This window comes from Leopardus geoffroyi, chromosome B4 (assembly GCF_018350155.1).
Source record: "Leopardus geoffroyi isolate Oge1 chromosome B4, O.geoffroyi_Oge1_pat1.0, whole genome shotgun sequence".
Classification (NCBI taxonomy): Eukaryota; Metazoa; Chordata; class Mammalia; order Carnivora; family Felidae; genus Leopardus; species Leopardus geoffroyi.
In genome coordinates this window covers 212,260-237,088 of record NC_059341.1, presented here as the reverse complement: position 1 = coordinate 237,088, position 24,829 = coordinate 212,260, and the positions used below count along the sequence as shown (strand labels likewise).

Sequence of the window (24,829 nt, the reverse complement as noted above, 5' to 3'; positions counted from 1 at the left end):
TTAGTCAATTTCAGCTCTTACACTTTAGCCGCTGCCCCCTACCACCAGCTGCATGGTGTAATACTAACTGCAGTGCATGTCCAAGGAAACACTCAGAAAAGACCCAAAAAGTCCTTAAGTTTATGCCTCAGACTGATCCTCAGCACAAAGCCTACAATAAAAATCAGCGAAGCTGAAGAGGGGAGAAAGGAGTTCTAGAGTTACCATGTTATTAGCTTCCAGTGTCCAACCATACCAACAAAAATAACAAAGGCGTACTGAGAAAAAGGCTGTCCCTGAAAAGGCCCTTAATGGCAGAGATGTTATCTAATTCTTTGAGTATCTTTAGGACAAGTGTTAAAAAGAAATGTGGAGAGAGTTAAAGTTAACAGGGTTTAACCCTGGGATCCTGTGAGATTGTGCCCCGTGTCAGGCTCTGTGCTGAGCATGGAGCCTGCTTAAGACTCGCCCCATCCCCCACCCCTGCCTGTCTCCCCCGCTCATGCTCTAAAATAAAGAAATGAGAAAGAAAATCCAGAACTGGAAGTCCTTTAAAGCAAAACACTGATTCTCTAGAGGAATTCAAAGACAGATCTGAGTGAAGACAGGACAACGGAAAATTAACAAGACAGAAGAAGAATGAGCAGAACCTGAAAGACCTTGGGGAACACCATCCAATGCACCAAGATACTCCTTATGGGAGTCCAGGAGGAGAGAGGAACGCGGAGAGAGAATGTGAAGACATAACGGCTGAAAACTTGCCAATCCGATAAAAGATATGAACGTAAATATCCAAGAAACTCAACAAATTCCAAGTCAGATGACCTCAATGAGACACACATCAAGACACATTTTCTCCAAAATTTCAAAAGCCCAAGTTAGAATCATGAAAGCAGTACAAAGAAACAAACTGTCACATGTCAAAGGATCATCAGTATATCACCACCAGATTTCTTACCAGACCAGGAGGCCAGAAGACTGATACATTCCAAGTGCTAAAAGAGAGTACTGTCAATGCAGAATCCTATATTCAGAAAAACTGTCCTTGTAAAAGTGAAGGATAAATTTTAACATTCCCAGATACACAAAAGCTGAGGGAACTTGTGACCTGCCCTGCAAGAAATACTCAGGTGAAGTCCTACAAGGCGAAGTGATAATAAAGAGTTTAGCAGAGATAAATTAGAGCAGAAAAACAGACAAAAATCAATAAAATCCAAAGATGGTTCTTTGAAAACATTGACAAAATGGACAACCTTTAGCTAGATGGACTAAGAAGAGAGAGAACTCAAATTCCTAAGATCAGAAATGAAAGTGGGAACCTTACTGCGGATTCTACAGAAATATGAAGGATTCTAAGAGTACCATTAACTATTCCACATCAGAAAACTGAATAACCTGGATAAAATGGAAAAACTCCCAGAAGCACAAAACCTACTAAAGACTAACTCAAATTTAAGCAGACTGAATTATTAATAAAAAAATATCAAAAAAAAAAAGCACTGGATTTGCTGGTGATGCTAAATACTAGCACACAGTTAAACAAGAATTAATAGCAATTCTTCCCAAACTTTTCCAAAAACTGCAAAGAGGCAGAAACACTGCCTTTATTATTAAAAAAAAATTTTTTAATGTTTATTTATTGTTGAGAGCAGGCATGAACAGGGGAGGGGCAGAGAGAGGGAGAAACAGAATCCAAAGCAGGCTCCAGGCTCTGAGCTGTCAGCACAGAGCCTGATGCAGGACTCGATCTCAAGAACTGCGAGATCATGACCTGAGCTGAAGTCAGATGCTCAACTGACTGAGCCACCCAGACACCCCAGAAACACTTCCCTAAATTCATGCTATGAATGCAGCATAACCCAGATATCAAAGGCAGACAGACACACTACAAGAAACAAAATCTATAGATCAACATGGCTTATGGACACTGGGATAGAATCCTCAACAAAATATTAGCAAATGGAATTCAGGAGAAGGATTATACACCACCAAATCGATCAGTGTAATATGCTACATCAACATAATGAGGAAAAAAAAAAACACATGATCATCTCAGCTAATGTAGAAAAAGCATCAGACAAAAATGCAACACACCGTTTCATGATAAAAATCAGCAGAAGAGGAATAGAAGGAAACTGCCACAATATGAAAAACCCACAGCAAACATCAGAGTCAGTAAGACTGAAAGTTTTCCTCAAGTCAGGAATAAGGCAAAAAGGCACCCACTTTTAACCACCTGTATTCAACTACAGGAAGTATAGCCACAGCATCAGGCAAACAAGAGAGACACCCCTACTTGAAAAGAACTAAACTTACCTGGTTTGTATATGGCTCCATCTTTAGAGTTTTCTACGCCTAAGACTCCACATCAAAGCTATGAGAACAAACGAATTCAGCACAGGAGGCAGATGGAAGGTCCTAAAATCAGCTGCATTTCTAACAGGAACAATGAGCAATCTCAAAAGGAAACCATGAAAAAAATTCTGTTTCAAATCAAAGACAACTAAAATAAAAAACAGACTTAACCAAGGAGGAGAAAAGCTTGCACGATGAAGACTGCCAAACACTGCTGAAAGACAGTAAAGACGTAAGTGGAAACACATCCCATGTTTGTGGACTGGAAGAATTCCTATATCGTTAAAATGTCCATATTACCCAAAGCAATCTACAGATTCGGTGGACCCTAAATAACCCAGATGATCTAAAACTAAGGAGAAACTGGAGGACTCACACTTCCTCATCTCAAACCTACTACACAAAGCTGGAGTAGGCAAACCACGTGGCATTGGCATAACCAGACATACAGACTAATGCAATCGAAGAGAGAGCCCAGGAAGAGACCCTCACATATACAGTGAAAGGGTTTCTGACAAGGGGGCCAAGACCTCTCAATGGGGAACCCGGTCTTTTCAACCAACACAGCTGGGAAAACTGCATCTCCACACACAAAGGAGGCGGCTGGGCACCTCCCTAACAGCATATACAGAAATTAACTCGACATCGGTCAAAGACCTAAATGTAAGGCCCCAAACAGTAAAACTCTTGGAAGAATATGCAGCACAAAGCTTCACAACACTGGATTTGGCAATGATTTCTTGGATGTGACCAAGGACACAGGCAACAAAAGAGAAAAAAGAGAGTGGACTTCATAAAAATTCTAGTTTTGTACGACAGGAGACACGGTCTACAGAGTAGAAAGGCAACTCCCAGACTGAAAGAAAGTATTTGTGAACCGTGGATCTGGTGAGCAATTACTATCCACAAGAGATACAAAACCTGTGAAACTACCAACCAACCTGATTCAAAAATGGGCAAAGAAGTTGAAGAGACAGGTCTCCAAAGATACAAGAATGGCCAATAAGCATGAAAAGACGTTGAATGTCACTGATCATCAGGGAAATGTAAATCAAAGCCACAATCAGATACCGCCTCGCGCCTGTCAGAATGGCTACTGTCTTGGAGAGAATTTGAAACCCCATGTGTGCACTGTTGGTAAGAGTGTAAAACAGTATGGCTGCTGTGGAAAGCAGTAGAGTATTTCCTCAAAAACTTAAAAACAGAATTACCGTTAAGATTCCACAGCCCCACTTTGGCTACATACCCAAAACAACTGAAAGCAAGGTCTCAAAACGATGTGTCCACCCATGTCCATAGCAGCATTATTCACAACAGCAAACACATGGACGCAACCCCAGCGTCCATCGACAAGTACACGCACAGCTGAGTGCAGTGCATATGCACAGTGTAACGTTATTCACCCCGAAAAAGAAAAGATACCTTCCTTGTGCCACAACAGGGATGAATCTGAAGGGCATAATGCTAAGTGAAATAGCCAGTTATAAAAAGACAAATATATTTGCTCACACTTCTAAGAGATACTTAGAATGGTCGCAGTCGTGAAGACAAAACAGAATGGTGGTTACCAGGAGCAGGGCGTGAGTTATTTAGCAGGTAAAGTGTTTCCGCTTTACAAGGTAAAAAAGTTGTGGTAATAGTTGTACGACAGGAGTATATTTAATACCAGTGAAGTGTACACTTAAAATTTACCGTCTTCACTGTTACGTGTGTTTAAGCACAGTTAAAAAATACTCCATCTCACATCTCTTTCAATCGACCCCCCCGTTTTTCTGCTCCCCTTCACAAACTCCTTGCAAGAATTGCCAAACTTCCTACTACCAATTATTCTCTTTCCTTTCTTTCTTAGTCCGAAGGCACTCTTTCACTTGTATCTCTCCACTGGATATGCTATTATCAAGGTCACTTTTGACCCGAAACTAGTGCTCGGTTCTCAGCCTTCATCTTATTGGGCAACATCCGGAGACATTTTGATTGTCACAACCTGGGTGGGGAGAACAGGTACTCCTGGTGCCCGGGGATGGACACTGGGGATGCTGCTGAACGTCTATGGTACCCAGGGCAGCCTGTGTACAAGAAATTCTTGGCCCAAATGTGAACAGAACTGAGGGTGAAAAACTGGTCTACACAAAGGTGAAGAATTCATCTAGTTTGGGCTGTTTGGACTCGGGGAACATAAACACTACAGTTTCAAGCTGAGTTGGCAACAGAAAAGTGAGACCCCAGACACACACAGTGAGGATGAACCAGTACTGGCAAGGAAGAGAAGGATGCACTTGGTGTCGGCACCTGGAGGTGGTCCATACAGACGGAATGACCTATAAAGGTAGAGGAGTCCCAGGGATGGGACCAGGCGGAGCAGTCTACATTGTGGTACCTAAGATTCTACCCTCGTTCTCCCTCATTGCATACGCTGTACTTTCTTATCAAAATCAATCTTTTGGGATGTCTCCTGTGATCCTTACTGCAATTTCAGTAAAGTTACTATTAGAAAAGCATGGACAGCATGTTTTAATTTTGGAAACAGCTGAAATGAATCCCATCTGAGTTTAAATCCTGGGCATGTGCTAATTACTCATGTGAGTCTCGACCAGGTGTTTTAACTTCTTTCTTCATTTCCCCACTTTTAAATCGTGTCTTAAGCAGTGCCATCCTTTCTCTCAAGTACCCTGACATTTATTTAGGCGTGCACTCCTTCATTCTTGATCTCTCCCTTTCTTTGTGGGTGTACTCCAAGAGTGTACTATCCGTACTACATTCTGTTGTTCGTATCTCATCTTAACATCCATTTTCTGGCATCTGAAATACTTTGGCATACCTACATACTTTCTGTCCGGCAATGTTCTATTATTTTGTAATGTGAGATTTAATTGTATTTACCCATCTACCAGACATGACAAGCAGAGTGTTTCTTTAGTCACTCTGTTCATAATCTCATAAGCTCATAAAATTCCTCATTTAAAAAATGGGTATAAACGAAAGCAATCTGGTGTTGATATGAAAACAGATGCACAGCTCAGTGGAGCAGAGAGCCCAGAAATAAACCTGCACTGTCCGCTTGATGAGTTTACAACAAAGGGGTGGAAGAGAATAGGAGAAGGCAGTCTCGTCAATGAAAGGCAGAAAACTGGACAGCCACGTGCAGCAGAATGAAACTAGATTCACTTTCGTTGCTCAAACACTGAAGTTAACTCAAAATGGATTAAAGACTTGAATGTAAGACCTGAAGCCATAAACCTCCTAGAAGAAAACAGGCAATAAAGCTCCTTGACATCAGTCTTGGCGATGATTTTTTTGGATCTGACACCAAAAGCACAGGCAACAAAAGTAAAACTAAACAAGTGGACACATCTAACTAAAAAGCTGCCGCACAGCACAGGAAATAATAAAATGAAATGGCAGCCTAGGGAAGGGGAGAAAATATTTGCAAATCCTGTATCTGACATATGTGGTTCAGGCCCCAAATAACCTACTCCTACAACTCAATGGAAAAAAACCAATCACCTAATTTAAAAAAATTCTAAAGATCTATGCAGGGCCCTGTCTCTCATCATCTGGGAAATGCAAATAAAAACCACGCTGAGATGCCACCTCACACCTGTCAGAGTGGCTAAAATTAACTCAGGAGTCAACAGGTGTTGGCGAGGATGCAGAGAAAGGGGAACCCTCGTGCACTGCTGGTGGGAATGCAAAGTGCTGCAGGTGCTTTGGAGAACAGTGTGGAGGCTCCTCGACCAATAAAAAAACAAACTACTCTTTGATCCAGCAAATCCCACGTATGGGTATGTGTCCAAAGGAAATGAAATCCAGATACTGAAAAGATACCCATAGCCCCGCATTCACTAAGTGTCCATCCACGAATGGGTGAACGGAGAAGATGCAGTATGTACGTACACACAGCACAGCACCGTTCATCCCTGAGAAAGGAAATACTGCATAGCATCATTTCTGCGTGGACTTAGATAAACAGCAGGTCTAACAGCACAGCTTCTGCTCGTTCGCAGCTGGAACATGCTAGAAAAAGCAGTGTCCTCATGCCCTACTCCAGCCTCCTCTCCCATTTTGATCCTTTAGTAAACTTATGGGCGTTCTTCCCATATATCTACTGCCCACTTTCTAGCTTTCTCTAGTCTTTGCATGAAGACAGCATCATGGACGTAGTGTTGGGGCTCCGCGCTGGTCATTATTTTGAGCACACCTTCATTCCCATCTAGTGATATTTATCTCATTCATCTGCTCTTCCTCTCAGGTCATCTTTACAGATTCTCCTGAACTGTACGTGAAGTTCCCCTTTTTCTTTATCAGAGTATTTATAATGTTTACTTTTCTGAGGAAACATTTACTGTAATGTAAAGACCCTCTTCAGAAAATGGTGGCATGATGGGGCGCCTGGGTGGCGCAGTCGGTTAAGCGTCCGACTTCAGCCAGGTCACGATCTCGCGGTCCGTGAGTTCGAGCCCCGCGTCGGGCTCTGGGCTGATGGCTCAGAGCCTGGAGCCTGTTTCCGATTCTGTGTCTCCCTCTCTCTCTGCCCCTCCCCCGTTCATGCTCTCTCTCTGTCCCAAAAATAAATAAACGTTGAAAAAAAAAAAATTAAAAAAAAAAAAGAAAAAAAAAAAAAGAAAATGGTGGCATGAGCATTGGGTGTTGTATGTAAGAGATGGGAATCTACCCCCCAAACCCAGAACACACTGTATACACTGTATGTTAGCCAACTTGACAATAAATTATACTTTAAAAAATGTAGTCTGGATCAAATGAAGAATCACAAAACTTCTTACAGTTACTTATTAAAAAGAACAAGCCAGGGGCGCGTGGGTGGCTCACTCGGCTGAGCATCTGACTTCGGCTCAGGTCACGATCTTAGTGTGTGGGTTCAAACCCACTGGAGCCTGGGGCCTGCTTTGGATTCTGGGTCTCCCGCTCTCTCTGCCCCTCCCCCACTTGCACTCTGTCTCTGTCTCTTAAATATAAATAAACATTAAAAAAAAATTAAAACACAAGCGATGAGTTTTTGGGAGTAAAACGTTTCCACCACCAGTTAGCTGAGATGGGTGGACACATGCGCCCAGAGCTCCTGTTCTAGGGGAAGACGAGAGTGACAAACAGGACACCGTGAAAGGGGACAATTCGTCAGATTCTAAGTGGAGTTACAGACCAGTGAGCTGTTACGATCAAAAAGTAAATCGACTGAAAAGAGTCTAATGGATAAACGTTGGGCAGCAAAATGTGAAAATCTTTAACTTGCCGTTGGGATGCTGACATGTATGGTCTCACGACCGAGAGGTTGGCTACCAGGAGTTACAGGCAGACGGAAGAGCCGGCCAGCTTGTCCACATACGTCCCCCGCACGGCGGACGTGTCACGTGAACTAGATGCGCTGAATTTGTACTGACACTTCACAATCCCAATTTAACAAAATACTCCTGAGCAATACTCGTCATGTGGCTTCACAGATGAGAGGACTTTTCAATAAAAATTTTAAAATTAACTAAAGCTGGTGATTCCACATTTGATCTTACTTCAGGTATGAACTTTGCACATTCCACATAGGTCTTCCTGAACGGATTTTCATCACATCTACAGCACACTGGGTGGTGCGTTTTCAGAAAAACACGGATACTTACCCACTGCTTCTTCTTGGTCTGAGAAATCAGTTGTTTGTGCTGTGTTGCTAGCTTCTTGATTTCTTCTACAAATTCTTCTTTACACTTTTCCTTTACTTGCTTACATTTTCTGTCCATCTCACCCTGCATATTGGCTACAGCTTTATTTACAGCTTGTCGTTTCTCCTCTTCCATTTCGGAACGGAGCTGAAATGAAAAGGTCAGCCCGTAACAGTCTGCCCTCAGCTCACACGGACCATCACCCTGAAGAGAACCCTAATACCACGTCTACTTCGAGGATACCCCTCTCCCCTCCAACCCATCAAAAGCTCCCAACGCCTTCGATGAAGAAACACAAGTTACTACTATTAACTGAAATGTTATCAAAGGTGTCTTATTATGTTCCTGGCTTTACAAAGGAGCAGCCTGGAGGATGCCCACGTGAAAGCTGCTAATAACCCACCACGGGAAAACTCTCGTCACACTCAGGGTCCTCGTGGGGGGGGGGGGGGGGGGGCTTTACCTTTTCCAGAGCTTCTCGTACAACTCTTTCCGTTTCTCGCTTGTGGTCAGACTTCATTCGGTCTTTAAAGTCATTGAAAATCTTAGTGTATTTGTCGTGGCACATGCTTTGACACACTCCATCACCGGTGGTCTGTGTGCTCCGGTGCAGCATTCTTGGTGAAGAGGCACTTAACTTCTTGGTCTGAGTGGACACAGAAACCTTTTCGATTGGCTGAGGCATCGTGGGGATTTCCTGGCTGGAACTCACGGCTTCAGTTTCAGGCTCTGGTTCCTAAAGGGTAAGGACAGTGCTCAGATGTGAAACAAAGCCACCAGTCCGCCAGTTCAAGAACAAGCTCTGTTAGGATAAAAACATAGCGATACACATAAACAGCCACGTAATAAACTACAGTTAAGAAACCTGGAATTAAGATGGGAAATTCTGTTATGCAGATTTTACCACAATTAAACCCTCAAAACTTCCATTCGATTAATAGAGACGGTAATTCTAAGTAGGATCTTCATTTATAATGTCATTGCATATAATACTATGGTCTTTGCTTTTCAGGTAGCCTAAGCAAAAATATTTAAAACTTAAACCATTATCAGTTTAGACTCACTTCTTTGGACTAGATCATTAACAGATATCCTAAAATTCTAAACCACTTCTCACTAAGTATTTGGAATTGTGCTAAGATTAATCCTTGGATTTAGAGCATTAACAGACTTTATCATTTTAAAAGGCTGAGCTTAACCCTCGTTTCCTCCAGTGTTTCAGGGTTGACCCAATTGATGTAGTGGACAAGTGCTTTGTTTTTAATCATGCTACTAGAAAACCAGCAGAGTTGCAGGAAATGCAGCCAAGCGCCCCCCCACTTAGCCAGACTTGGTCTGAGATAGGAGACTTCTGGTTTGTGTGTGGCTTATTCTACTGATAGAAGACGGGTTCCAACCTGGTTGACGTTATCTGACGGCAGTGCCTTTTCACAAGTGCCGTACGTTGGAGCCAACCGTCTTGACCATAACTTGGGAGATACTTCCTGTTGCAGTGCCACCTGGACACTGCAAGGCGGGCCACTTACTTCCTTTTTGGGTTCCACACTCTGATTACGTCGTCCTTTCTTTGCTCTTGGTTCTTGAGTGACCTTTAGCTGTGGGCGTCATAAAAACAACAGCACATTACTCCAGATGCTGTGAAACACTTCTGTGCTGACAACACTGGCCGTGGCCCACAGGGAAGAAGCGAGTAACCCGCCCCCTTTTGCATTTAGCACACCCGCGGCCACGTGGTCACCACCCACGGAACTCCCGCACAGGTGTGGTGGTGGGCACTAATGTGCCTACGGAAGAGAGGCAGGATCAGGGCTGCTTATCTGTCTGCCTGAACTGGTTTTGATACCTTTGGCAGAGCCCGTTACCCCTTTGTACGAAAGGAAGGAGAACCGTCGGAACGTGCACTGGCAGCGCTCACGCTCACCGTGACTGATGGGGACACCCACCTGCTCGTTACTGGTGGAGGAGATGCTGGACTCTGCCTCCTCCTCTCCTCGGTCCTCATTCTTAGACTTCCAGAACCTTCCTTCGCGAAGGAAGCGCTGGTGCAGCTCCAACTCGTCACAGGCCTTCTTCCAGCCCATGCTGCGCTTCACATGCAGCCGGTGGACGTTGACCGTGATGTCCTGGATGTTCTCAGAGGGAATCCAGGCCCTTCAAGTAACCGCAGAGATACAGTTAGAAATTCCCAAAACGGCAGCAGATTCTCCCCACTGCAAAGTAGGCCTTGGGAGATTCTGCGATGGCCGGAGGGGGGGGGGGAGGGGGGGGGTGGGAGACCCACATGGAGGAGGAAGGAGGGGACAGGTTCTCGGAACAGGGCCGACTCTCAAATACCTCAAAAGCCCTCAGCACCGTCACGGCCTTCTTCAACCCGGTTAGCCTGTTCCTAAGTCCTTTTTCCAGCGTCTCCTCCCATTGCCACTCTGTTACTCAAGACTCGCTCTGTGCAGACCACAACTACAGGTGTGTGTGTTTGCAGATACGTGTGCACCAAGATGAGGGCAAACGCTGCCTCCCCATGTTACGTTTCATCACATTCAGACTCGCAGCATCTACCGTTCAGCAGCCAGGTGCTCAGGTAGGAGCGGAAGGTTCTCTGCATTATGTGTGGTACTGACCCAAAAGCACTGGATGTAAAACTTGATTCAGTTCTCGAGAAAGTTTCCCTGGGCACCAGTCACCCCACTGGACTCCACCGCGTGCCAGCAGAAGGCACTGCCGCTCCTCCAATAACGCACGGGGCCGCTTCCATGTTCCGGCCTCATTGGACCGCTGGAGGAGACGCTGCCCAGATGCGCTGGGTAAGAGCTATGAATTAGGGGCCGGAGTCCTGGGTGCAAGCATCCTAGTTCTAGCCTCTGCCATGAAGGCTCTTTGGGTTTGTCACAACTGTGAAGGGACCGGGTGCTCCTGAGAAGAAGACAGCTGCGGCCGGGCCTGAAGGACAAGGACGATGTATACCAGGCCCCGTAAGAGGAGCTACTGGCAGAGGGAATGTCACAAACAAGACCAAAAACAGCAAGGTGCACGAGCCACAGTTAGGGAGACGCTCTCTGGAGCAGCCAGGACAAGTGAGGAACAGCACACAAGCACCGAGAGACTGATTCTTGTCTGTCTCCTGTTTAAATGTGTGCCAGGTCAGCTCCCCCTGCCCCCCACTCCGGCCAGCAGGGACGGAGTGTCACAAACACCGGCCTCATGACTATTCCAAAGGGTCGAGGGAAGCGCGGTGCACACACACAAACCACAAGTGCAGACTTGGAACTCGCTTGTGCACGTGAGGCCACAGGCTTTCCAGATTAAATATGCTGACAGCTGGAGCCGTGACCTGCCACGTAACGATCTGTAAATATTACGTCCACAGTGTCTCATCTGACATCAGTGCTTCATTAGGCCCCCTACCAAAGTAAACTGCACTTTTGAAAAACTGTTTTTGAGACACCTTTGTGTCACTAACAGTGCTGACTACCTGGAACTAATTTGTGACCTGTTGGTATTTTTTTTTCTCCTTAAATAATCTGTTTATCCCTTGGATACAAGAAAACTGATTCAGGCTGCTCTTAACATGAGACGTAATGAAGCGTCAGTGTGGTTCACACACACGTTCCCATTCTCCTATAATCCCCTCCATGACTGCAGGGGATCAGATGCCACTTTTAAAGAGGTTCTCTGGTTATCTCTGGCAATCCGATCTACAAAGACACCCTACAATTCAGGGTAAGTCCAATAAAAAGAGGCAGAATCTAATTTGGCTCTGTCTGCACATCTGTCAATCCTGAAGGCTCTGAACACACGCGGAATCAAATGGCTCGGTAACCTGATGGCAAATGAGCTCGGAATGGTGTGCTTCCTTCCTGCCTGTAGCCCCCTGCCGGCTCCCGGGGCCCCTGGCCACCTGCAGCAGAGATTCAGCCTTGTTGACACAGACCGCCCCGCTACTTTGTCCTCTGGCAGGCCAGCCGTGCAAATCCTAGCAAAACCCCACTTCCAGTGAGTGGGGTCACAGCCACCTTTCTTCCTGGTCATAGTCTGCATAGGCCCTGGGGAGGGGCAGCACACTCTGTGCCGAGCACACAGGGCGGACTTGTGTAAGACCATTGATTTATATACATTTTCCTTCTCCTGCCTATGTACGAAGATAGGATGAACTGGCAAAAGAACACTTGTTGGTAGTGATGCTGCCTAACAGTATGAATGCACTCAACACCACCGAGATGTGCACCTGAAAACAGTTATGACGCTAAAAACAGTGTTAGTGAAAACTTGCTGCTAGGCCTTTATTAGCCATCTCCTCTTGGTTGGTAACATATTGCTTAATTAAAACTCATTATTGTAACTGTATAAAGATTGCTTCTAATAAATCAAATATGCCAGTAAGATACAGTGTAACTTATAAGGTATGTCCTCATCACTCATTTAGTTCAAGTATTTTATGAGGCACACTGTAACCAGAGAAGGAAAGGAAAAGATTCTGAATTTAGAGTAAAATTGTAGACCTGTTAAAGTTGACTCTTGAACAACACTGGCTTGAACTGCAGGGGTCCACTCATACACAGACTGTTTTGACATAGGACAGGGCTGTAAATGTATTTTCTCCTCCTTTACTGTAAGAATACAGCATATAATACATGTAACATACAAAGCAGGAGTTAACTTTACATTATCAGAAAGGCTATAGTTAAGCTTTTGGGGGAGTCAAAAGTCATAGGTGAGTTAGGACTGGGGGGGAGCTGACACCCCCATCCTCTTGTTGTTCAAGGGTCAGCTGTATTTTCTAAACTAAAGTCCTCAGAGAGCCATCTGTCCAGAATTTTTTAGATTTTTTAGATTCCAGGAAGTAATAAGTTTGGAAGAAAAAAAAAAACTCTGGCAATGGAATTTTATGTTGTAATTTTCTGTTCAGATCACAAACATGCCAAGGACCCAAGGAGATTACCTCAAATATTATTTTAAAATACTATCTGCATTGTATAATGAATGACATAAGACAAATTAACTCACATTATCAAAATACCACTCAAGGTTGTAGATACTATAAAGCTGTCGGAAAATGGATGAAAAAATTTTTAATCTGCTAAAAAGTTCCGATTATCAGTTCTAAGTTAGTAGTATGTTTTTTTTTTAAAGTAACTGAATTCTTGGTTTCTCTAGGTTAACTAATGAAACTTCTTCCCTGTTTGGATATTTGTACCATAAGCAAACTTTTATTAAGTATCTGCTGCACACCAGGCACCATGCTTAGATCAGAACGTACCAACATTTCTTTAACCCTTACAGAGAAACTCTTCCAAGATGTGCTACGGAAGCCCTCATTTTACAAGTGAGGAAACAAGGCTGAGAGAGACTGAACACCGTGTCTGAGACCAGAGCAGGACAAGCACATGCCAGAGCACGAGCCACGGTGGAGCCCGCCGGCCCTCTCCACTGCTACGGAGGCCGCCCTCCGTACCCCTGTCCAGGCCTCCCCACCCCTCCATCCCCGTTCTGATGGGGCACGGTAACAAACCCAATACAATGTGCCGCTACTTCATAATCCATACAGTCAAAGCATTCATTCTGTAGTCAATGGTGGGATTACCCATGTTTCCTGCCTTGATGCATCAGCTAGGGATGCATCTGTCTCTGAAGGAACGGAACGACGTTTTTGGAAACTTACACTATCCGTAGGTTTCTTGCCACTAAACTTCTATTTAAATTAAATGAAGACTAAAAATTCACTATGGAGAGGAATAAAGTCTCTTGTTCCATAGTTTCTCACAGTGATGACAGTTACATAAAACCCTCACATCTTCAGGCACAACAGACATTTAAATACTTGGAAAGGCCTTTAGATCATGTAGCTGACTTGCTATTTTTCCCCTTTACTTTTAGTATCTGTGAACTTTCATCAGTGTCCAGTCACGGCTATTAGTGACAATGTTACTCAGAACAATACTTTAAGGCTTTGATGTCATAATGAAAGAGGCAGCTATAATTTCATAGTATAGTTCACATTCTTTGTATGAAATACGTAACTATGCAAAAATAAGTTTACAGGGGCGCCTGGGTGGCTCAGTCGGTTGAGCGTCTGACTTCGGCTCAGGTCATGATCTCGTGGTTCGTGAGTTCGAGCCCCGCATCAGGCTCTGGCTGACAGCTCGGAGCCTGGAGCCTGCTTCGGATTCTGTGTCTCCCTCTCTCTCTGCCCCTGCCCCGCTCATGCTCTGCCTCTGCCTCAAAAATACATAAAAACATTAAAAAACATTTTTTTTTAATTTTTTTTTTCAACGTTTATTTATTTTTGGTACAGAGAGAGACAGAGCATGAACGGGGGAGGGGCAGAGAGAGAGGGAGACACAGAATCGGAAACAGGCTCCAGGCTCTGAGCCATCAGCCCAGAGCCTGACGCGGGGCTCGAACTCACGGACCGCGAGATTGTGACCTGGCTGAAGCCGGACGCTTAACCGACTGCGCCACCCAGGCGCCCCAAAAAACATTTTTTTTTAATAAAAAAATAAGTTTACAGTAATAGAAACTTTTTACTGTTGGGATACAGATACTGTATCATGAAAACGTAAAGTTTTAAGCTGGGCTGTACGCATCTCCCTAGCAACAGGAACTTCAAAATATAGGCTGGATACCATGTCTGGCAGTTCCCTTCATGTAATTCTTATGCACATCCTTGGATCGCAAGATCGACATGGTCTCCTGCTCCCACGTCGATTATTTTTGTCTGTGGCTTTTAACAGAGCTTTGAAAAGGTGCCTGAAATGGCATCCTGTCTTCACAAACCATGAAGTGGCCACATTCTTAGAGCCCTTCCACACCCGCCTCACCACGCAATCCCAGCACGAGCCTGTGCTGCATCACACCATGTCGGGAGCCCAAACTACAAGCACCATTGGCAAAAATCGTCGTCAGCTGCCTCGTCAGGCCACATGCTGATCTGCCATATATTAACTAACTGGAACTAAATAAAAACTTTAAAAGCCAAAACAAAACAAAAGGCAAAAATGGCAAAGCATTAGTAATTTCCTATTCTGGGTACTAGATTTCCTGGTTTTTATTAATTTTTTCCCCTGCACTTATCTATTGAACTCTCAAGAAAAAAGGAAAAGATAATTAACCAAATAGAGCAATGGATAATAAATGCAACAACAACAACGACGACAACAAAACACCAAGGTGATGTGATTTGTTTCTCCAAACTGAACTACAGACTGTTTCTGCCCTCCCAATACCAAGGACCATCTGATGGATGCCCCAAGGGTCACTCAGAGGTCAGCCCTGGTGGGCGCAGGATCACGCTTACCTCTGGTGGTGGTGACCGAAGAAGCGAACGTCAACCTGGTTGTCCTCCTTCTGTAGGACCTTGGCTGGCCAGAAACCAAAACCTTTCATTTTGGCCCAAACCAGTTCGTGATTAGGTATCTGGAAATAAAGTGTTTTATGTAACCATGTTATTTTCAAAGTATTAAATGCACACATGTCATTAATGCTCAACTTAGGAAGTATAGTGCAGTATTTTGAAAACACTTTTTTTTTTAACTCCTAAACCTATAGAGCTTTTTTTTTTTTCTCGGATTGATTCTGCCTTCAAGTAAAGCACCAAAAACTTACAGTCTGCATAAGAGCAGAGATATGGACGCTCATCTCTCAGAAAACACAGCCTGCAGCACTTAGGGACGAGCCAGTCTCCAAGGCGAGACCCCGTGAGTAACAGTGGCAAACACAACACCCTCACTGCATTGTAAGGTGCACTCCAGCACCTGGGAGCCTGTGAGAGATGTGCAAGTCTGAGGTCCTGCTCCAGGCTTAGGGAATCACAGAGACCCCAGAGCACCTGAGGAGCACAGGGGCGTCCTCCACAGGCAGCCTGGCACGCCCAGGGCTGGGTGCAGCCCCGACCACAGGCACAGACCAGTCGGGACCTTCCTGAAATCCTGTCATTCCAGGGGACCACACATAGCCACAAGCATACAGGAAGCCTGATCTTTCTTGTGAAAAAAACAGGAAGAGCAGAAGTTCACTCTATTATCTATTAAGGGTTTATTCTGAAGTTCCTCATTTTAAAGTCAGAAACGGGTAATGATGCCAAGTTGTTTCCCCTGTGTTTCAGGTTTTATGCTCACTAAGCCCATGTATATACTATGATACAAAGAAAAATACCTAGGAAGGATTATAATCCTTAAATAAATTGGAAATAACCTTGCTTAGAATAGTACATCACACACTTAAAGAGGTAAAAAACAGAAAATCACAAAATTTCACATACACAAGGGTAGCAGAACCAATTGTCAGGACGAGCATTTGACAAATAGAAGCAATTCTTGCAAAGCTGTAGTTCATCCAGCTAAAAAAGAAAAGCAACTATTTTAGCCTACACAAAACATGAACATCAAACTGTATAAAACAGATCCATGTAAATTAGCATTCTCTCTCATGTGCACAGATAGTCCTGAATTTTCTTCCTTAAGATCACATTTTTCATTTCTCAATGAATACTAGGAGAGCCTGCCACGTTCCTGTTCAGACCGTCTCCATGGTCCCAGGCGGGCCTGGAGCAGAAGACAGTTCCTCAGGAGGTCTGGCCTCCACTCCCTGCCTGGCTCCCGCCCTCCTTCTGGTTCATATGCACATTAAATGCTAGTTCAGCAGACAGATCTTTCTGGTCTACCCATCTTAAGTACCATTACCAATAAAAGCAGTCCTTACATTCCCTCATTCTGTCTTAGTCCTTGTTTTCTTTCGTAACACTCTTTCACGTCTTGTGAAGAAACATATTCTGTCCGTTTCTTTTTTGAGCCTCTTTCTTCAGAATGTATATTCTGAAGAATATAGCCCCATGAGCAAAAAGCAGTACTTCAATCACCACTTTCTCTCTCCTAACACCCTGCACAGCACATAGTAGACACTCAATAAATATTTGTGGAATGAATGAAAAAACTAAGGTCAAATTTTATCAGGAAACAAGACTTTTTATATAAATTTTCAGGTGAGTGTTTCAAATAAAAAAGACTATACACACAAACAAAACCTCTAATATGCTAATATGTATTTTACTTATTGTATAAATAGGAACTTTTTTGTTTTTGTGGGGTTTTTTGCTGTGAAGTCTATATAGGATCTTTCATTGAAAGAGGGGTAACACTGGGGTGCCTGGGTGGCTCCGTCGGTTAAGCGCCGACTTCAGCTCAGGTCATGATCTCGCGGTTTGTGACTTTGAGCCGCGCGTCAGGCTCTGTGCTGACAGCTGGGAGCCTGGAGTCTGCTTCGGATTCTGTTGTCTCCCTCTCTCTGTACCTCCCCGACTGGCACTCCCTCTCTTCCCAAAATAAACAAACGTTAAAAAAAAAAGATTTTAAAAGGAAACAATTGTAACAAAGAGGGTAACATTTCTGCACTGCAAAGGAACAATCAACAAAATAAAAAGGCAACCTACCGAATGGGAGAAGATATTTGCAAAAGACATATACAATAAGGGATTAATATCCAAAGTATCTTTAAAAACAATTTCACAACTCAAAACCAAAAAGAAAAAAATCCAATTAAAATATGGGCAGAGGAACTAAATAAATGTTTTTCCAAAGAAAACACCCAGATGGCCAACACACACAAGAAAAGACGCTCAACATCATTCATCATCAGAGAAATACAAATCAAAACCACAATGAGCTATCACATCACACCTGTCAGAATGGCAAAAATTAACACAAGAAACAAAGGGTGTACGTGAGGATGCAGAGAAAGGGGAACCCTCTTGCACTGTTGATGGGAATGCAAACTTGTGCAGCCACTCTGGAGAACAGTGTGGAGGTTCCTCAAAAAATTAAAAATAGAACTAGTCAACAATTCCAGGCAATTGCACTACTGGGTATTTACCCAAATACAAAAACACTAATTCAAAGGGATATGTGCACCCCGATGTTTACAGCAGCATTATTTGCAATAACCAAGATATGGAAGCAGCCCAAGGGTTCATCAATATATGAATGGATTATACTATTCTTTATGAGGCCAGCACTGTATCAAAACCAGATAAAGACAATAAAAAGAAGAGAAGTATAGGCCAATATCCCTAATGAGCATGGATATAAAAATAACAAACCACCACCACCACATCCAACAATACATTCAAAAAATCATTCATGGGGCACCTGGGTGGCTCAGTTGGTTAAGCGTCCAACTTCAGAGCAGGTCATGATCTTGTGGTTCGTGAGTTCAAGCCCCACGTTGGGCTCTGTGCTGACAGCTCAGAGCTTGGATCCTGCTTCAGATTCTGTGTCTCCCTCTCTCTCTGTTTCTCCCCCCACTCACGCTCTGTCTCGCTGTCTCTCTCTCAAAAATAAGTAAAGAATTAAAAAAATCATTCACCACAATCAGTGGGATTTATTCTGGGGATGCAAAGGTGATTACATTCATAAATCAATCAATATGATACACCACACTAATAGAGAAATGACAAAAATCAAATAATCATTTCAACAGATTCAGAAAAAGCATGTGACAAAGTACAACATCCATTCATTATAAAAACCCTCAACAAAGCAGGTGTAGTGGGACCATGGTCATGAAGACCACAAACTACAGCTAACATCATCCTCAATGGAGAAGAACTGAGAGCTTTTCTGCTGAGATCAGGAACAAGACAGAGATGTCCACTCTCAACACTTTTACTCAACACAGTACTGGAAGTCCCAGCCACAGCAGTCAGGCAACAAAAAGAAATAGAAGGCATACAAAGGCATACAAATGGGCAAGGAAGAAGTCAAACTTTCACTATTCACAGACAACGTGATATTCTAAGTAGAAAACCTGAAAGACTCCACCAAAAAACTACTAGAACTGATAAACTGAGTAAAGCTGCAGGATACAACACAAATGTATAGAAACCTGTTGCATTTATATACACCAATAACGAAGCAGCAGAGAACAATTGAGGAACTGGTCCCATTTACAATTCCACCAATAAGACACCGAGGAACAAAGCCAACCAAACAGGTGAAACACCTATACTCTGAAAATTATCGAACACTGATGAAAGAAACAGAAGATGGCAGAAATGGAGACATTCCATGCTCATGGATTAGAAGAACAAATCTACTGTTAAAATGTTGATACCACCCAAAGCAATTTACACGTTTAAAGCAGTCCCTATCAAAATACCATTTGACATTTTGACAGCTAGAAAAAACAATCCTGAAATTTGTACAGAACCACAAAAGACCCTGAATAGCTAAAGGAACCTTGGAAAAGAAAATCAACACTGGAGGCATCACAATTCCGGACTTCAAGCTGTATCACAAAGCGGTAATCATCAAGGCAGTATGGCACAAAAACAGACCCACAGATCAATGGAACAGAATAGAAAGCCCAGAAATGAATCCACAACTATATGGACAACTAGTTTTCGACAAAGCAGGAAAGAATATCCAATGGAAAAAAAAAACAGTCTCTTCAACAAGTGGTGATGGGAAAACTGGAAAGCCACATGTGGAAGAACGAAATGGGACCGCTTTCTTACACCACACACAAAAATAAATTCAAAATGCATTAAGGACCTAAATGTGACACAGGAAACCATCAAAATCCTAAAGTAAGACACAGGCAGTAACCTCTTTGACAATGACTGGAGCAACTTATGAGACGAGTCTCTGGAGGCAAGGGGAACAAAAGCAAACATGAACTACTGAGACCCCACCAAGATAAAAAGCACAGCAAAGGAAACAATCAACAAAACTAAAAGGCAACTTACAGAATAAGAGATTATTTGCAAACGACATATCAGATAAAGGGTTAGTATCCAACATCTATAAAGAAATCATAATACTTCACACCCAGAAAACAAAAAATCCAGTTAAGAAATGGGCAGAAGACATGAATAGACACTTTTCCAAAGAAGACCTCCAGATGGCCAAGAGACACATGAAAAGATAGTTCAACATCACTCATCATCTGCAACATATAAATCAAAACCACAAGGAGATACCACCTCACACCTGTCAGAATGGTTAAAAGTAACAACACAGAAACAACAGGTGTTGGCGAGGACGTGGAGAAAAAGGAACATTCATGCACTGCTGATGGGAACGCAAACTGGTACAGTCACTCTGGACAACAGTATGGAGGTTCCTCAAAACCTTAAAAGTAGAACTACGCTGCAATCCAGTAATTGCACACTAGGTATTTATGCAAATGATAGAAAAATACAGATTTCAAGGGCACACGCACCCTGATGTTTACAGGCAGCATTATCAACAACAGCCAAACGATGAAGACAGTCCAAATGTCCATCAGTAGAGGAATGGATTAGGAAAGAGTGGTACACACACTTACACACTGGAATATTATTCAGCCATAAAAAGAGAATGAAATAGTGTCGTTTGCAACAATGTGGATGGAGTTAAGAATATTATGCCAATTGAAATAAGTCAGAGAAAGACAAATACCATGTTAGCTCACTCATATGTGGAATCTAAAAAACCAAACCATAAAAAAAATAAAAACAACTCCTAAACAGAGAACAAACTGGTGGTTGCCAGAGGGGAGGGGACACGGGTGGATGGGTGAAGGGGATTATCGAGTACAAACTTCCAATTACAAAGTTAGTAAGTCACAGAGCGGGGGGGGGGTCGGGGGGTGGGGGGGTGGGGGGAAGTGCAATTGGTCACGTTGTAATAACGCTGTGAGGTGACGGGCCACACTTGGGGGAGCAGTTCAGTGACGTATGGAAGCGTCAGATCACTACCCTGTACAACTGAAACTAATATCACACTGTATGTTAATTATGCTTTAATTTGACAAGGAAAAGGAGGGTAACATTTATTGAGTGTCTGCCCAGTGCAAGACATTTGCCTGCATTATGTAACCAACATCCCTGAGAGCAGTCACAGAAAAGGAAACATACTTTATTTGTACAAGTTACTTAACCACTAAATCGAACTCCTAGGATTTCTCTGAGAAAATTCCCTCCTTGATTTGCATTATTTCCCATGTATTTCAAACACGGAAATAAAATTAGATTTAAAGGAAATGGCAAAACTGAAACATATGTAAGAGTAGAATTCTAAACTACGTTAGTCTGGAAAACAGCAAGAGTTTAATTATTGGGAGTCAGCAGTACCTCGTGACAGGTGTCTTTATACAGCATCCGTGCTATATCAGCCTGCTCGCTGTCTGCTGTAATGAAAGGCAGACAGTATCTATTACCACAAATCCAGAAACACAAAACTATCAAAAGTAGTACAACCATTTGCATTTTCTTTCAGTGTGACTAAAGTGGACACATACCATTTAAAATGCAAATGTCTATTTTAAATGAAGTTCAGGGGCACCTGGGGGGCTCAGTCGGTTAAGCATCTGAGTCTTGATTTCTGCTCAGGTCATGATCTCACGGTTCATGAGATCGAGCCCCACGTCAGGCTCTGTGTTGGCAGCATGGGGCCTGCTTGGGACTCTCTCTCCCTCTGCCCCTCTCCCCTGCTCTCTCGCTCTCTCAAAATAAATAAATAAACATTTTTTAAAAATAACATAAATAAAGTTCGGGCAGCCAAACAACATTTCTATCGACAGCTGAATCAGATTCCGTATCAACAGAATACGGATCCTCTACATACAGAGTGCCCTCTTTCTCTTCCTTCAAATGATGGGACGTTAATGGAAAAGGACCAGAATTAAAGTGCTTATAAAAAGCCTCTCAACTAAGCTTATATATAAAACTACGAAGAATAAAAATATTTTCAGCATTTAGTACTAGAATTCTTGGCCAGTCAATTTTATAAACTATAACCACATTACCAAAGTTGAAACCCTGACATTATTACTTACAAATCATTAAAGTATCAATTTTTTGAACGTAATGTTTTATACAAGGTATTTCCCAACACGAAGGTTAAGTGGTATAGAGAAGCATGCACAGAAAAGAAAAAAACCCTTCAACCTCCGTAGAAAATCACTGTGTTGTGGAGAAGCAGCTGAGCATCAGCTTTGAACTCTTCATAACTGCGGTATTTCCCTTCGTTCACTTTCTGCAGAGGGCGAGAAACAAAATAGCAAAGCGTTAATAGCTAGAATGTTTGTCTGCCTTATGCTAACGGGTTATTAGCGCCAGGGGCACGGCAGAACCTTCCAGAACGTCGCTATGTCCACTCCCGTGTCCCACGGCATGGATGGGACACGTGTGAGGACACCGATAAGCCCACCTGCGGCTGGAGTGCGGCGTGCAGAGCACTGGACCGCGGGCAGCCCCCACCCTCCTCTGCACTAAGTCAGCAGCTGAGCTCCGCCAAAAGCCGGGGCCTCTCACTGCTGCTGGGCTGCGCGGAGAACGAAGGCTGTGGTCGGTGCAGATGGTAACTACACACCTACCATTTTTCTAGTACAGTCTTACAGAGACTGAAAGCAACAACCATTGGCCTACATGACGCTTTCCCACAAAGTCCGAGTTGTTCCTCCACACACCAGGTCAAGGCAAGGCTTTCTGCTGTGCTAGACACGTATACGTGACGGATTTATGGAGGGAATTTGAGGGTTTTTTGCAGGCAGGCAAAGTTTTTGGAAGAAGGGTATAACGAGTTATTTAGAAGTAGCAAGGAGGCATTTTCTTATCCTGGTAGCACTTTAGGAAATCAGCTTGGAAAGAACTCAGAATACTAAGGCCTCTAAATAACAACTAAGATCCTGTCTTTCTGCTGAAATCCTCCAAGGCCCACCTCAGTGGTGCTTTCTTCAAGAAAGCTTGCAAGATATCCCCTGCTGGAGGAACCTGCCTCCCTTCTGGCATCAAGGGTCACAGGCTTAGTTACAGATACTGAGTCCCACTGTGAATTTCTGACCGTCCCGGGCTCAGTCCTCCCAGGCACTGGCAACATCTAGAGCTCCCCCGGTGACCTGATCTACACCCAGATGGAGAAACTGAACCCAGGTTTCCCGAAGCGTCTTTGTGGTTTGTGAGATTTGCACGATCACGGCCTGTATTTTGGTTTGAACTGTAAGCTCCTGATGGGATAAAAATCATGCTTTCCTCTGTATTTTCCTTACGGTGCTTTCTGTTCATGAACAGCACCTGCTACGTACAAAGCTAAGACACCATCAGTCCAGCTGGTGTTCTCTACGGATCCGCCGGGATCAGACTAAGGGAAGCTTGGAAGGAGCAGAAGCGGGGGCAGGAAGGACTGTCCCATAGAGACCTTGGGGTTTAGGAGAAGAGGCTTTGCTTGAGGACAGGAACCTGGGGCAGGAGGTGAAATGAAAACTACTTGTTTTTATTTCAGACTCTGCCAGCCTCTTTAGAGGGAACACCCTTCATTTACCCTCATTTCCTACTGAAGTAATCACCTGCAGTCTTTCTCAGCTGCCAAGGGGACTAAGAAACTTGTAAGATAACTTAAAATTATTCCTATGGTCTCCCTATAAGCTACTGTGGCCAACCACGAGATCTGAAATTCAAAAGGATGCATAAAGTACAGAATTAGTAATTCAGCGGCCCTAACTGGGAAATGCGTTAAAATGTTCTACTGGATTTTACTGCGGTTTGTAATTACATGTCGACAAACCCATTACAATACTCAGCTACAGAAGGTAAAATTAAGAACTCTGAGAAAATTGTTTTCTGGTTACATAATCTTTGTGTTGTTCAAGTTCACTCTGCTGTTTCCCAGGACTCTAGTCCTGGACTCCAATGTTCCCTTGAGAAAGACTCCTGAGTACCTGCCAGCGCTAGGAAACCACGTGCAGATAGGAGTCCTCGAATCTGAAATATTCAGTCGACCAGGCTCTACACGCCTCTCCTGGGATCAGCAAGTATCCAGAACCTACGGCTGGCTTAACACCAGGCCTTTTCGAACGGGACACCTGATCTGCACGCACAGTAAAAGCACAAGGCATCTCGGTAGCAGCAACGCCCCTGTAGGGGCTACACCTTTTAGGCTCTAAGTAGAGGACGAGCAGGCACACGCCCTGGGGGGGAATGGCGACAGAATCATGCTCAGCTGGGAGTTGTGAGTCACGTGGGAGCTACGGGTGTATCAGGAACCGGACAGAGGGCCTGGCTTTACCTCCTGTATGGTGGGGACGTCCACCGCTGAGTGCACCAGCCTCCGGTACATCGGGTGTTTGTTGTCCTTCCCCTTCTTGTTGAGGTCTATAGCCTGAAAGGTCATTGAGAGACAGGTGACACAATTTCTAAACACTTTAGAATTAACTGGAAAAACGTACACGCACTATATGGTTCAATGTGGCATTTTTTGGGTTTTGATAGAAAGAACAGTTATTTTGGAAAACGCCACTTTACTTTAGACACTAATTGTCACAATATTGCTGGGCAATAACTGCAGTAATATGGATGCGGCTAGAAAGTATTATGGTAAGTGAAGTCAGACAAAGACAGATACCACATGCTTCCCTTGCACATGGGATCTGAAAAGCAAAACAAACAAGAACCAGAAACAGACTCTTAAATGCAACCAAGAAACTGGTGGTTGGGAGAGGGAAGGAGGAGGGGGACGGGCAGAACAGGTGAAGGGGATGAAGAAGTACAAATTTCCACTTTTAAAACAGGTCAGTCACAGGGATGACAAGTGCAGCATGGCGAATATAGCTGGTAATATTGTAGTAACTTTGCATGGTGACAGGTGGTGGCTATAATCGCTGGTGAGCATGGAGTTATGTATATAAATATCAAGTCCCTATGCGGTACACCCAAAACTAATAATAATAGTGTAGGTCAACTGTACCTTCATTAAAGATTTTGAAAAATAAAAGATGAAACAACAGAAACGTATCGGCAGGAAAAGAAAAGTGCACACCTAATCTAATGCAGCTGAAGAAATGCCCGTGAAAACAAAGACAAG

General features: G+C 43.6%; 1 protein-coding gene across 24 annotated transcripts in view; it reads right to left on the bottom strand.

The window, feature by feature from the left end:
• Positions 1–24,829, bottom strand: part of ZMYND11 (zinc finger MYND-type containing 11) — a 133,033-nt gene that overhangs the window by 1,329 nt on the left and 106,875 nt on the right. For 11 of the 24 annotated variants that reach the window (XM_045465265.1, XM_045465261.1, XM_045465264.1 and 8 more), the window contains 9 exons: positions 24,035–24,127; positions 21,919–22,006; positions 21,103–21,158; positions 16,255–16,332; positions 15,292–15,410; positions 9,944–10,151; positions 9,527–9,595; positions 8,464–8,736; positions 7,962–8,147 (listed from right to left, as the gene is read on the bottom strand). In XM_045465265.1, the coding sequence (XP_045321221.1) occupies positions 7,962–8,147; positions 8,464–8,736; positions 9,527–9,595; positions 9,944–10,151; positions 15,292–15,410; positions 16,255–16,332; positions 21,103–21,158; positions 21,919–22,006; positions 24,035–24,127 (1,170 nt within the window). Of the gene's footprint in view, positions 1–7,961; positions 8,148–8,463; positions 8,737–9,397; positions 9,596–9,943; positions 10,152–15,291; positions 15,411–16,254; positions 16,333–21,102; positions 21,159–21,918; positions 22,007–24,034; positions 24,128–24,829 lie in introns of all 24 variants that reach the window. The other 13 variants (XM_045465276.1, XM_045465270.1, XM_045465262.1 and 10 more) reach the window with 3 other exon arrangements.